The following is a 15,805-nucleotide window of genomic DNA, read 5'->3' as shown; positions in this document are numbered from 1 at the left end:
ACGAGACCTATGCTTCACGGCAGGGGCAGTGCCCTCCTCACTTCCCGGAAGCGTCCAATTCATATCAAGTTTAACCTTCGTCAACATCGCGCCATCCTCCATTACAGGTATTCGGAGGGAAGAGCTATAGCTGCGTTTTTTTTTTTAAATTTAAGATGGAAGTTGAAACGGTGCAATTCCGAAACGAAATTTGCTTAAAATTGTCAAACGTTTGAAGGCAAAAATATTGCCATTCTTACCACCCCTCTAAAGATTTAATTGTCTGTCCCTTACAATTCCCAACGCCTTGCCCTCCAGAAGTTTGGCACGCAGACTAAGGCCGTTTTTAGCTCCCATAGCCATATGTATATATGGCAATGGAAGCTATTCTTATAGGCTAGGGAAATGTCTGTATGTATGTATGTCTGTATGTCTGTATGTCTGTATGTCTGTATGTCTGTCCGTCAACATCAAAAACTCCCAAACCGCTGCACATTTCATCTTGATATTTGGTGTGTACATGGATGATGGGCTGTAGATGAGATTTTGTTCAAATGAAGTTGTCATTGCCAAAAATATGCAAATTAAGTGAAAAAATGTAAAAACAGTCAAAATTGAAAATCTCAATAACCACTGAGGAGATTACATGAAAAATTAGCATGTAAGTACTTTGGGCTGACCTGAAATAATTGTGCTTTTTTTGATTTTTTGATATTGTTGAAAATATACAAATTAGTGCCAAAAAAGGCGTTTTTGGTAAAAAATCTTCTTCTTCATGAACCGCTGGTCAGACAGCTTTGATATTTGGTATACAGGTCCCTAGGGATAACCCAAATTGGATTTGTTCAAATTGTGATGAAATATGCAAATCTGTATTTTTAAGGAATTTTTTGTCATTTTTGGTCAAAACTTATTTCATCAAAACCGCTCGTCTGACAGCTTTGATATTTGGTATACAGGTCCCTAGGGATAACCCAATTTGGATTTGTTCAAATTGTGATGAAATATGCAAATCTGTATTTTTAAGGAATTTTTTTGTCATTTTTGGTCAAAATTTATTTCATCAAAACCGCTCGTCTGACAGTTTTGATATTTGGTATACAGGTTCCTACAGATAAACTAAATATGATATATAGAATATATGATGAAATCTGCAATTTTGTATTTTGGTGCAATTTTTGACATTTTTGGTCAAAAAATGTGTTTCTCAAAAACTACTTGTCTGATGCCTTTGATATTTGGTATACAGGTTCCTGGGGGTTCTCCTAGTGTGATATAGTGAAATTTGATGAAATCTTCAATTTTTGTATTTTTGGGTCAATTTTTGCCATTTTTGGTCAAAATATTTGTTTCTCAAAAGTTACTCATGTGATAGCTTTGATATTTGTATACATTTTTATACATAATTATGATGAAATCATCAATTTTGTATTTTTGCAGCTAATGTTGCCATTTTAGGTCAGGCCATCCTGAAATGAGCTATCAAAGATCTCAACCATCTTCATCAATACATATGTCACAAAAAGTTGCTCTCTACATAACACAGCAGAGCTCTGTCGACTATTGGGTCGCTTGTTTTTTTCAAAACCCTGGTCAGACAGCTTTAATATTTGGTAACAGGTCCCAAGGATGACCTTAGTGAGATGATTGCATACAGTCAGGAAATACTTAATTTTGTATCCATGTCTATAGTAGCTTCAGGGACATTGGCCCTATGTTTAAGATAATGTTGTGATTCAGTAAGCATTTGAAATGGTAAACTGTATTTGGTGTTGAAATGCGGTAAAAAATAATGAGAAAACATAGCTGAGGTGATTTCAGCAGGTTTGTTTCCAAAAATATATTCAAAGTTTTTTTTCAATGTTAAAGAGTGATGGAGGGGGTGGGGGGGGGGGGGTCCTGGCAGATTTTGAAAAAAATCCAAACAAATGTCAATAAAAAAATCAGCCACAGAAGGTTTGTCAAAAAGAAAAGGTGGGATAGTGGGAAAAAAAGAATGTACAGTGTATCGGATAAAAAAGATGTTCCTCATCAATCTTCCAGACAACCCCTTTTATCAATGGTACACCCCTGATGTATTTTTGTGTGCCATTAAACATGCAGTGTATTTTAGTTTAAGATGTCAATCAAGTTAGGTAAGGATTTGAAAGGAATAGTCAAGTTCACCACAGTTTAACTTTATCTCTTGTGTCATCATCCTTGTGTAATTGGTTAAGTTTGTAAGTTGCTCCAGATGTGGATATACCAGCTGTTCTGGAAGAAAACAATGTTTACTTTTCCCTATAGGGTTTCTGAGTTAATGATTGCATGTTGAAATCTCTCCATGTTTCTGGTGCATGGGCAAAATGTAAATATTGGTTGCATGTTATGTATTTCAGTCTATGTCAAATATTGTAAATGAAAAATCAAGAACAGTTTGCTGTGCTTGTAAAAGATAACATGTATGTCAATTAAATTATATAAAATAATTAAATATTAAATATTAAATTAAATTATGTCAATTAAATATTAAAACTGCCTTGCAGTTTGATTGTCTTAAAAATTATTACAGAAGTAGAAAATGAAAAGAAACTAATCAAATTGCTGTAACATATTCACCCTCAGTGTCTGTAGGCCTATACTTAACTATTTTATCATTACATTCAGCTTTTTATTATATCTTTATCACTCTCCATGGGCCAAGGCACACTTGGGGTCAATGTCATCACTCTGTGCCAGTCTGTGAATGTCAGTCTGTCTGTATTTAGGCCCATGTTTCATACAATTGGTGGTTTGTTTTGATAACTATATTTGGTATATAGGGATAACCTAGCAATACAATTTTTTGACACAAATGTGACATGACTTCGGTGACCTTTGACCTCAAATATACATATTTGTCCATAACTCAGTAACCACAAGTGCTACACCCTTCATGTATAGTATGATGGGACACCTTATGATGCCACATATTGTACCTCATTAATTATGTGCATATCTAATTTTGAGCAAGCCAATAGAGCCTGAGGTCTGATTTTTGATATATAGGGATAACTATAGGAGAGAATTTTTTTGACAAATGTAATGTGACCTCGGTGACCTTTGACCTCAAATATACATATTTGTCCATAACTCAGTAACCACCAAGTGCTACACCCTTCATATCTGGTATGATTGGACACCTTATGATGCCACATATTGTAGCTCATTAATTATGCACATATCTCATTCTGAGCAAGCCAATAGAGCTGGATGTCTGATTTTTGGTATATAGGGATAACTATAGGAGAGAAATTTTTTGACCAAATGTCATGTGACCTTGATGACCTTTTACCTAAAATATATGTTTATGTCAATAAATAAGTAACTACAAGTGCTATGTCCTTTGTATTTAGTAGGATGGGAGACCTTATGACAACACATGCTTTACCTCATTAATTTTGCACACATCTAATTCTGGGCAAGTGAATAGAGCTAGAGGTCTGATTTTTTGGCATATAGGGATTAATTAGCAATATAATTTTTTTTTCAAAATGTCATGTGACCTCGATGACCTTTGACCTTGATTATACATATATATGCATATCTCAGTAACCACAAGTTCTATACCCTCCAATTTTGATAGGATATTAGACCTTAAGATGTCACATCTTGTACCTCATTTATTATGCGCATATGTATTTCTTGGCTGGCCAATACTGCTAGAGGTCTGATCTTTTTTCCCTCTTAGAACCATAACTTAGACATGCCTCATGTGTTTCAAATTGGGAACAACGACATAGACCTATGTGCCCATAGATCTCAACATATACACTCCAGTGATACTTCTTAATGACCACATTTCCCTGCCCCATCAAGACTAATACTCCTACAAGTGGGGACTGTCATTGTCAATGACTTGTTTAGTTATACAATATTTCTAATTCTGTATTTTTTCCATTTTATATTCTGAATAAATACATTAAACATATTTCACTGTCTCCAGTACATTACATTTAAGTATTTTCACTTCTTGCACTTTATCCCTTTCACACATGTTCAAATATCTGACCAGAGAACAAACACTAAATAGTCCAGGATGGGAGCTACAGTGTCATTGACGCTAAGGCCGTTTTTATACTAATTTCACCGCCGCTGAATGCATTAATATGCAGTCTTGGATAGAAAAGCATTATTCGCTTTACTCTTTAGAGTTTAATGCATCCTGAACGGTTAAGATTTGATAGTTTCATTTAATATATTATTATCTGTTCAGACTTTTGGCTGACATTGAAATAAAACCACCATTCATTATAGACAAATAAATGAATATATGTAAATGTCAATTGAATATCACACTATAAGAGATTTCAAAATATATTTTACATCAGCTTGTATAATATTTCAAATAGTAGAATTAAAAATTCTTGGGCGTTAATAACGAGAGAATGCCATACGATTTTTCTATGGCACTGTCTTTTCCATTCCAGTGAGGACTAAAAGTAGCCGAGCCAAGTCTGGTTGGTTGACAGAAGTGACTATTTTGCAGATAGAGAATGCAAATTTCACAATGATATCTTAAAAAATAATTCAGATAGGGTTGTATCAGACTTTAAATTTGCTGCATATCGTTTCTTAGTTCCGCTTTATATCTCTGAAAAAAAAACTAGCACACGCTTAGTAATGGTACTTTTGATTTGATATTTTAAAAACATACACAAACTGCAGACGGTGACAATTGCCAAAAGATGAGGAACGGACTCTTTCATCAAAAGAGCACTGGAAACGAAATTGGGACCTACAAATAAAGCAATGTTGGACCATTATGTTTTACAAATTCTTGATGAAATTATGAGACAGATTTATTTGAATTCGTAAACTTACATCTCTTTACTGAAAGAGCTCTGCGAATTTTAAACCTTCTGACACAATACGTCTCTTACAAATCAGTGGCGTTGTATCGGTATAAAGTTACGGTTTCAACAGCAAAGGTAAACAAATGGTAGTTTTAGAAGTCTTCGTTCTCCATTCGTGCCAGTTACGACCTAGATGCGGCGTACTATACGTTGGTTTTGTTCCGACTAACGAGTGCATCGCATAGCGCTGTCAGCTCGTGATGCTCTCATAATTAGAAGTTCATCTCCATTGCATATGTCACTATCTCATGTACGAGCCCGCAAATATCTGTGCACTTGTATTTCCGATGTTATTTTACGGACAAGTCGCAAATTAATCGAGGAGTAAATACAAAGGATGGAGATTCAGTTCTTTTATCACATAAACACACACTCACTCGGAGTCTTGACATTTCCCGACCAGTTTTTCATGTAGCAGCAACCCGTCATCGTCATACTTTTAGCACAGTAAACATAAGCAGTTTTTATTACCCACTTCTGGGTGTCAATTTGAAAGGTAGCTAGCGAGAACGGCAGCGCTTCGACGAGGGGCCGCATCTGTTGCTAAATTATAGGAAGATCGTCGTAAATAAGAGGATAATGGAAATAATGCTGCATCAATAACCTGAACTTTGAAAATCACATGAAGATCAAATATTGGCTTTACTATTTTTGCAAAATAACGTTGAAAAAAATATCCTTTTCATTCGACAATTTTTTTCCATATTGTGTGTGTCAAGTTTCACACTTAAGACGCCTTATATTAGGAATCGTGCAATTTAAAGTAGCCATCAAAATATGTGAGAAATACCAGCTATTGAGTTGCTACAGCAACAGCTTTATAGACCGCAAGAATCACTAGAAACTCATTTCTATTTAGTATTAAATATATTTATTTTGGATAGAGACAGAGTTCTTAAAAAGTGTAAGCAGAGAAAGTATGATTAAAATTAGACCGTTCCTATACATGAACTAGTCCTAAAGATGGACTAGCTTCATGTCAAAACAAACCACATCAAAAAGACTGGACGGTACTCCCCGCCCCCCTCCCTGAAAGCCACTGTCTCTGAAAAGAATAACATTACCGGCAAATTTCACAGAAATATACATTGTGTCTTTTATTGTCATATTTATCAAAAGTCTTTGGAAATGCATAAGTTTTGCACTGTTATTATAAGCAGAAAACGTGAGATTAACAAAATGTTGATTTTGAAAGATTTGGTTACTTGTAGTGACAGGCAGTGTTTAAAGCACCTTGAACGTGAATACATTAGACAAGAAATTGTACAAGCCCCTTGACAGTTGAGACATTTCCAGAGTTCACGGTCAAATTTATACCAAATTGCAATTGGTTGCAAGTTCCCTGGGAAGGGGTCATTATCATGGCTCTCTATTGAATATGTTGGAACAAACGATTTGTTAAACAGCTGATTCACAGAATTATTGTCATAAAATATCTGTATTCTCTGAAAACAATACAAGTGTTCTAACATGTCGCATAAATTAACAGTGGAAGCAGACTTATTCACGTTTTTTCTGTGCTGCAGTTTTAAAACATGCCTTCGATAACATCAGTTCAAACGTATGTATTTGGAGTGCAAATAATTGAACTTTAATCTTCACATTTTAGTGATGGTAACATGGCCTAGGGTCTGTGACTTGCAATCTATGAATATTCAAAATTGATAATGAGCTATTATCACTGACTTTGCATGACAAAATTGTCAATGACAATGAAAAGCCTTCAGTGACAATAAACATATCTGTCAAAGCAGCATTAAGGCAGTATACACATCGAAAATTGAAAGACTAATGTTTTTGCTCAAACTCTTTCCTCAATGAAACTTTCAACCGTTCTCATATCACATCAAGGAAAAATACCGTCAAGGACAGTGTGCTCACGTTCGGTTTGAATTGGTCCATTCGAGAAATATTTAAACCAGGAAAAACAAGAATGACAAAAGCAAATAAGGTCTCCAACTTAGGTACTGGAGGTCAACTTTAGGAACATGCACATCAACTTCTATAGCAATGGGACAAGCAGATCCTAAATACATAAGCAAATGTCAACAACAAAAAATAGACAGAGAATGTTTGATAAAAAGAAAAGGTGGGAGTGGGCAAAAAATGTAGAAGGGATCTGGTAAAAAAGTAATGCTACCTCATCAATCTTCTGGACCCTACCCCCTCCTGAATATCAAATGTTCCATCCCTTGGTATTACATAACGCCAGATTACAGGAAATGTAATATTTACAACCTTGGAGATTTTTTAATTAATGCGATGAGTGTTACCTTTCTAATGTAAACAGCACTTAAGTTAGTTACAGATAGTGAAATGCCTTCCACTGTGGTTGGTGATTACAACATCTGGAATTATCCTGGATCCAAATTTCTCATCAGTTCTTGTGTGTCTTACATAGAAAAGTTGCAAAAATTGGTCCGCAATGAAAAAATTCACCTCAGCCTTTTTTTCTGGATCAAATTTTCCTACAAATTGATACCAAATATGACAAAATTATGTTCACAGCCTTCGAAACTGTTTCACAACATATCCTAGGTTGGTGTAGGTAATTAAGGTCACAAACTGAGAAAATTACCTAAAATATACAAATTTGGGGGTTTCCCAACACTTTGAGCAGAAAATTTATCCAATAACATCCCTCGGGACTTTGTACCAAACTACAAAGCTATCAAACAAGTAATTTTGAGAACAAGTTTTCTTGACCAAAAATGACAATATTTGTCTTAAAAACACAAATTTGTATATTTCAGTACAATTTCCACATATCTAACTATTGTCATCTCTGTACGTCTATGTACAAAACATAAAAGCTGTCTGTCCAGGGGCTTTAAAAAAAAAAAAAAAAAAAAAAATACTGTTTAAGACTTTTTGACCAAAAATGACAAAATTGCTCCAAAACAGTAATTTTAAACATCCAACCCAAATTTGAGAGCTGTTGGGCTGGCGGTTTCAGAGAAGAATAATTTTTACTGAAAATGAGAAAAATCAACAAAAAATTCAGCAAAAATACAAAATTAAGGATATCTTCACAATATTCGTAAAACTGTATAAGGTTCACTTAAGGTACTTGCACATACATTTTCAAAGCAATCAAAACAGTGGTTCTTGAGTTATTAGTTCTTGACCATTTTCACATTTTGTAAGCTCATTTGCATAATTTTGGCAATGCAGACTTCATTTGAATAAAATCTCATATATAGCCCAGGATGCATACACACACCAAATACCAAGCTGAAACGTGCAGCGGTAAGCGTGTTTTTGATGTTGACAGACATACTGTATGTACTTACGTACATACATACGTACATACAAACATACATACAGACGCCATAGACTTCAGCTTATACGATAACCTTACATTGGTATACCAAATGGTAGATAAAAATTACACTTTAGAATACCGGTACTTCTTCACAATTTGAACACATCTAAAAAAGATTATCCTTTGAGACCTAAATCTTAAATATCAAAGTTGTCTGACCGGCTGTTTTGAAGATTTTTAAAGATTTTTTTTACCAAAACTGAAAAATATTCCTTAAAGCTACAAATTTCCATATTTTTATCCCAATTTGTACAAATGTAATTAAGGTCATTCCTTGGGAACTGTACTCTAAAGATGAAACAAATCGGACCAGCTGTTTTGAAGGAGAAGCTTGGAATGTAAAAAGTCGACAGATGACGCCATACATCCACCTATTATATAATAAAAATGAAGATGAAAAAATATAACAAGTTTACTGTGTTACTTATACAGGTGGACTCAGGCAGACTCCGCGTTTGAGATCAATTGTATTTCAGAGCTAAAAAAACATATTATGTTATATTTTTGGCAAAAGATACATGATTTTTATCACTTCTGATCAATTCATGATTAATACTTGAGTCTGGGATAAATGACCCATCAAAGTGTAACAACAAAAAATGCAAAAACTCATACAATTTAAATCAGTCATGGTGAGTCGCAAAGAGGAAATGAAAGCTTCACATCTTGAAACATGACAATGTCTTCTCTCTTCACCTGACTTTACGAAATACTAGAATCTTGTTGTTGGCAGGCATGTCATGCTGTAAGACAAAGGGGTAAAATACGATGCAACAATTTATTTATTTATTCATTAAATTATTTTGAAATCCTAGAGATCAGGTCCCATTCACAGGTTCCTCAAAAAACTCAAAGGAAAACTCTAAAGAAAGCACTGTGTAAAGGCAAATAAGACAACAACAACACAAACAGCAGCAAAACAAAGAAAACTAGAAAGCATTTGCAAGCAAAAGCGAAGTTCCAGAGACCAGAGCAATGGAAGAAAAGAGAATTTGTGAAGAAGATTGGTGCAGAATGAAAGAGTGCTTGGGATTTTAATATGCAAGCACGTACCTATAGTGAGGGCTGATACAACAACAGAATACAACTAAAAGCAAGGCAGTCCAGGGAATTACAGTACACAGATTACAAATGCCTACATGTACGGTAAAAACGCAACAGATATATACGGGGGCGACAACGCACGGAAAATGCGGTCCTACTAAAAACTGCCCGGCACTGCCCGGCAACACACAGGGCACTCCCCGGCACGAAATAAGCACGTCAGTTATCACAAGAAGTCGATATCTACATACCACAGACCACTAACTCTTATTAAAAACCTAAAAAACAATAGTTCAAAAACGTCGATTTACTGGTCTATAGTTACGGTGTTTGTAACCATATGCTGGGCCGGCCCTCGTAAACTTGTTTATAGGACCATACTATTTACTGTACTGAGAGAAGGAGTATTAGCCTATCGGAATTTAAACCAAACTTCGCCTTGTACTTTGAAGTCTTGCTGGGGTGTCCGGAAGCAAGTGCTTGCATATTGCATTTAATAGTTCCAGATTGTGTCACCAGGCAGTTCCGGGCATTGTCGGGCAGTTTTTAGAAGGACCCCAGAAATGTATATCAGACGAGATGAGACATCGGACCTAGGCTGTTGAACTTGAAAACCGAGGCCACATGCATTTTCATTTGATTAAAAGCAATTAACGCTTCACTGTTAAGAGTTTTTGCCACTGACTAAAACAATATTCATTGCTATTGTCGCTGTTTTCACAAGATACTGATCATTTGATCTTGGAAAGTTGAGTTGCTTTTACGTGCAGCCAACGCATGCTGGTGCGGTGACAAACAGTTCACTATGAATGCCTAGCTCTGCATGGCAGGGCTGTGTGTTACCGGCGTTACACGGCCTCCCACCACAGCCCTGCAGACTGATAGTGAGCAAAAACTAACAGTTCCAGAGCTGGTTTCTGGAACTAACTATCAGCAAAATTAGTAAATTCAAGTGCAGAATACATACAGAAAAAGGAAAAGTGATTAAGACACTGAGGGCGCTATAGTGTGATATCAATGATATACATCATTTTTCTTTTGCATTATTATATTCTCCTACGTTCCAATTTCTTTCAACGTTAAAGCTGTACCTACATACTGGGCATTAGAATGACAGAAGTGTTATTGCTGTGGAGAAACTGACTGAAGATTCCCCAAAATTCTCCCATCACAGCAAAATTCAAATACTTATTAGGACAAAGCTGACTTTAAGAAGGCACCTTTTCACTGCACAAGTACAGAATTTCAAAATTTTGGTTCTCCTGGGTCATTCAAAGGATTATAGAACCATTGCTGAACCGGTGATTCTATGAATATAATTGTGTAATTTCAATATTTCAGTATCACTTTACATGCAGTGATGAAATGTGATAATGCTATACTAATAATACTCACAGTTCATGCCAATTTTGGTTAATACTCTCTCATTGCTGATAGTATTTGGTAGAAAGCCATGAGTTTTTCAACAGTCACCTCTAATCTCTTTATGCAAAGTTGTGTCAAATAATTCAGTTCTTTCAGCTAATGTAAGGGCAATAATTTTGCATTACCCAACTCTAGTCCACAAATATACACAAGATATCACATACCATTGCTTCAACTTTCATATTATTTTCTTCAGCCAATTTTGACAAATACTCAACATCTCGTAAACCATATTCAGGATTCCTGGAGTGAGTGAATTCAAACAACATGTCTTAGAATGAGTGAAAATACATGTATTTGCGACATAAAACTTCTATAATTATTTTTATTGTCAATGAAGTGAAGTGTTAGTAGTGAGTAGTGGTGTTACACAATGTATCCATAGTCCTGTTTTTGCTTAACATTTTCTTTTGAACACTGTTCAAACACATGCTTAAAGTACACGTAAATGGAGGGGGATGTATGTATAATCAAGCAATTTTATTTCACTTGTGAGTACAATTCTTCATGGAGATTTACACATTGTACATAGTTGAGGTCTTTCCTACAAATCAGTTTACAAATACTGCTACCCTTTAATTGCACAAATACAGAAGATTAGAAGATGCAATCTCCATGCAGAGATAGAACAAGCTAGAGGGTCTCAGAGTCACTGAATGCACACCCCCGGCCCAACCAATCTCTGCTGTAAATTTAAATATTCCAAACTGGGACTTCTTTCGGTTCTGCGCGTGACCAAATGGCTCAATGAACATGGCTGACATCTCAGATTTTGATAGGAGCAGACTGGCTAGAGATTGCACTTTCCGTACAGTGGTAAAACTAATAAATATACACTACTAAAAATAATACATTATCTGCTAAAACTTTGACAATCGCGTCTGCAAAGCTGACAGCCATTAGGGCATATATTTTGAATGAACAATTCACATCCATATATCCTAAAGGAAGGTTTATATTTTACAGGTGTTCATGGAATCGAGGATCGATATTGAAACTAGTGTATTATTCATTTATCTAATTTTTTTTCGTTCTAAGTATTATATATAAAACAGACGGGACATGTATATCATGGAAAACATGTATTACTGAAAAAGTTGGTGAAATCCGTCGCCTGTGGCAGAGATTAGTGTGGCTACTGCTGAGACTCCCTAGCTAGATTATAATTATCAACGCGGCGCACAATCTCTGTACAGAGATTGAAAAAGATGGTAAAATAATGGTGATGATTGCAGTCATAAAAAATACTCACATTGCTTTGAGGTTTGCATCAAATTTTACATTACTCTCTGGAGTTATGACACCATTCATTCTGTAAGGCTGAAAGAATCAACGGAGATAACAAGTGTGTCACATGATATCATTATGCAGTGTTCTCCCCAGGATTTTTTTAGAAGAGGGCGAAGACGTGGTGCGAAGCACCACAAGCAACCGCGTAAGCGGTCGCAGGGGAGGTCAGGAGCGGGGTGTCCCCCCTCCTACCGTTGGAGCTTTTGAAAAACAGAGATTAAAATGGTATTATTTGGTGGCACTTGGGGAGTATTTTTTCGGATTTTTTTTCGTATAAAAACTCAAAGGGAAAGAGGTCTGAGACTGTGTTCCATAACTTTTATTACAGTTCACTGATTTCCATTATGAAGATTACATTTTTTGAAAACGAAAACATAGCGAGAGACATACATTTATTCATCGATGTCAAAATTATCACCATAACACTCAGGTTTGTGGAGCATTTTTTCAGATTTTTTTCGTACAAAAAACTCAAAGGAAAAGAGATCTGAAACAGTTTTCCATAACTTTTATTACAAACGAAAACATAGCGAGTCTAGAGAACATACATTTATTCATCGATGGCAAAATTATCACCATAACACTCACGTGTTCTCATCCTGATACAAGTCCGACCGAGCCTAAAATTAGGTTGTTTTGCTTTTGGAAGGAATACACAAACGAAATTCTAACCTCCTATAAAAACTTCAGTGTACTCTGCTGTCCTGGTTACCCTCCAGCTCCTTGCCATGTTTACTCAGCTAAGTCGGTTACCTAATGCACGGTCCCTATGGAGGGACCGTGGCTAACGTAACGTTACGGACTGAGCCATGCAAATATGGCTGCCTTCGATGAGTTGCACATGGGCTTATGATCTCGGATGACATCACAAACTCGCGAGATTTGCAAGATCGATGAGAATTACGTTTGCAGTCTGCAGGATCGACGCTCACGCTCGCATTTTGCTTGTAAATCACTGTCAACTTTTTTCCCCGTACATTTTATTGTTTTATTTTTCAAAAAAAATAAATCTTTTTCATTTCTGGCAAGGGGGCGCTCGGAATTTACAAGAGGGCGCCACGCCCCGTTACCTTATTCAGGGAGAACACTGATTATTACATATCATCATCAAAATAAGCTCAACCAATGAATGAGAGGCAAAAAATATCAAAACATTTCATTGGTCAAGACACCAAACATCACAGTTCCAGCTTAGCAGTAGGGTATGACATCGTCAGTGTACACTGTCATCATAAGCACCGCCAATGAACAAACAGCAACTAATTGAAACATTTTTGTTGATCAAGACACCAAACATCACAAAAAACACCTGTTATTTTACCTTCATGGGAAAGTTACAAGCTGCAAAACATGTGTAACAATGCCACTACAGTATCTCCTTTTGCTCTTTGTAACTAAGATTCTCTTACCTAGCACAACCTTGTGTTAGCATACAAGTGGAAAAACAATTCAGAGCTTTGTTTTGAGAAAAAGTCACCAGTATACTTTATGATATGAGCCAAAGTGCAAATTGATGTTTGTTGGAGCAGTACATGTATGAATAAAAAGACAACTTTAAGCTTTCTGAATGAACACTTTTAAGTTAATATCTAAGTAAACCTTGATTGCCTCTATTTAGATCTTACCCCATAAGTTATTAAAACACCATTCAGTTTCAGCATTCTATAGGCTCCAGGAAAAAGTCCCTGTAATAGAAAAAAATGAACATGCTTTAAAGCAATATCTAGAGGGCTGGCCAATTTACATATTCTTTTAGGGTGACAATATTAAAAGACTGTTTGAAAGGAGAGGCTTCTTACCCCTCGGAATCCCATTGTGGCAAACCACGGTTTAGTATTTGTAATTATACTAAACACAGGCTAAAAATATGTTGGTTGACTATACAGGACTTCTACACAATAAGTCATCTAACATCTGCTACAACACTATATATACACTAGTAAGATGATAGCTCTTTTAGCAAACAGGAAATCTTGTTGTATATGTATGGCACAGCAAGATTAATTCAGCAAATCAATCTTCTGGTCAAATTTGAGTCTAAGGCCAGCTTTGTTCTTGTCATACCATGTGGCAGCAACTTTGCCCCTTGACAGCTCTACTAATGGTGCTTTTTCATGAATTTTTGCTCTGTTGAGAGCATAGTTTCTTGTTATATTCTAAAAACCATGTTAAAATGCACAGTGTTAAAACTTTTGACATAGCCAGTACTGAAGTAATTTCCAAACTTATTCACCACATAACTAAATTGTAATCCAAATTAGAGTTCATTTGTCAGCAGTTACATTTCATCTTGTGCATAGTGCATTATGTTCACAGCGTAATACTTGGTATTTTATGATCAACATAATGAACAATATTCACCGCCGATTAATTCTAAAAGGGCATGAAGTATACAAATATGTAATTAGCTGAAATAAAAATATTAACGTTTTTTGACTGTTAGAGATGAAAGAAATTAATCTGGCTGTTTTGATGACAATGTCAACTACCTTTTCATGACGGCGTACTATTCATAAATAATTTTTATGTAAATTTACCTGAGTGACAGCCAATGGTGAGATATGTATCACATTGATGCAGACAATGAGGTCACATGACCCAGGTCTGAGGCTGGGGTGCCAGGTTTCAGCTGGCATGGATGCATTCACAAATACTGGTTGTAAAACATTCTGTGGTTGGTAGACTTTGAGGTAACACTGAATACTGAACAAATAAACAAATAAATAAATAAATATTGTCATGCAGAATGATAGGAATAGAGAATCAAATCAAAAACTCTTCATGATGTACATACTTATTTGAAACCATATAGTTTTAATTCAGAGAAGGTGATACCACTAAGTTGAACTGCAACAAAGTTATACTGCAGCTAAGCTACACTGCAGTGAACTTATAATGCAGCTGAGTCATACTGCTGCAATAAATTTATACTGGTGCTACGTAATACTGCACCTGAGCTACACTGCAGGAAAGTAATACTGTGGCAAAGTCATACTGCAGCTAAGCTACACTGCAGCACAGTTATACTGCAACAATCTTACTGTCTATGATAGAACAGCCAACTTTTCAGTGGTGCAGTATTTATCCAACTGTAGAATGTGAACTAAAGGTGAAATCTGTACTTATCAAACTGAACACTTGCCATGAAATACAAGGTGATATACCGTATTACTGAGAGGTTTATTTTCTTTTTAAATTTACAGACTTGAATTAATCTAAAAATGAAGATTTCAAGAGGTTTGATTGCCGTGTTAAGTTTACCTTCATTTATTTTACTACTAGGCTACTTTGACCTTTTACTTAGAGACTTCATCACCAAGAGCTCACTGATGGAATTGGCAAGTTTTTGTTTTTTCAAAATTGAACTCTCCACTTGTCAATACACCTGAATACTACAATTCCATAACTCTTTCTCTTCTCCTGGAACTCAAAACAACCTCCATCGAGACATCAATGTCTTTAGTTACCTGGTAACAGACGGTTCGTCAATATCACTTGGCAACCATGTGATATTAGGAAATTTTGATGCAAAATGGATGACATGTTGACCAGTTCCTGATCCCAATTCCAATGCAAATCCAGGTTTCTGTGTGTCTATGTACTGCAATATGACTTCTGAAATTGGATCTTTGTTTCTCTCGGCTGCCGGTGCTCTCAGCATATTTATTGCCTCCCCAGTGGAACTGAAAGATGACAAAAGACAGGTTCTTAAAGTATTTAGGTTGCAGTGGCGGGCATATCGACTGCGGGATCAATAGATCGATCCGAAAATCGATCTACTTAGCAGACTACCCAGCTAAGGAGCGCCTGTGGTACAGCTATATTTAGTAACAAACCTGTAACCGTGAATAGCGCTATGGCGCCTGTC

At 35.9% G+C, this 15,805-nt stretch overlaps 1 protein-coding gene across 4 annotated transcripts in view; it reads right to left on the bottom strand.

The window, feature by feature from the left end:
* Window positions 1-5,906: 5,906 nt before the first annotated feature.
* The window catches only part of LOC139150804 (methyltransferase-like 26), a 29,301-nt gene continuing 19,402 nt past the window's right edge, over window positions 5,907-15,805 (bottom strand). For all 4 annotated transcript variants that reach the window (XM_070723199.1, XM_070723195.1, XM_070723197.1 and 1 more), the window contains exons 2-7: window positions 15,405-15,620; window positions 14,475-14,640; window positions 13,563-13,622; window positions 11,900-11,967; window positions 10,812-10,890; window positions 5,907-8,921 (exon numbers count right to left, since the gene is read on the bottom strand). In XM_070723199.1, the coding sequence (XP_070579300.1) occupies window positions 8,871-8,921; window positions 10,812-10,890; window positions 11,900-11,967; window positions 13,563-13,622; window positions 14,475-14,640; window positions 15,405-15,598 (618 nt within the window). In that variant the 5' untranslated portion in view covers window positions 15,599-15,620 and the 3' untranslated portion in view covers window positions 5,907-8,870. The remainder of the gene's footprint in view (window positions 8,922-10,811; window positions 10,891-11,899; window positions 11,968-13,562; window positions 13,623-14,474; window positions 14,641-15,404; window positions 15,621-15,805) is intronic.

This window comes from Ptychodera flava, chromosome 15 (genome assembly GCF_041260155.1).
Source record: "Ptychodera flava strain L36383 chromosome 15, AS_Pfla_20210202, whole genome shotgun sequence".
Lineage (NCBI taxonomy): Eukaryota > Metazoa > Hemichordata > Enteropneusta > Ptychoderidae > Ptychodera > Ptychodera flava.
This window is presented reverse-complemented; position numbering and strand designations above follow the sequence as displayed.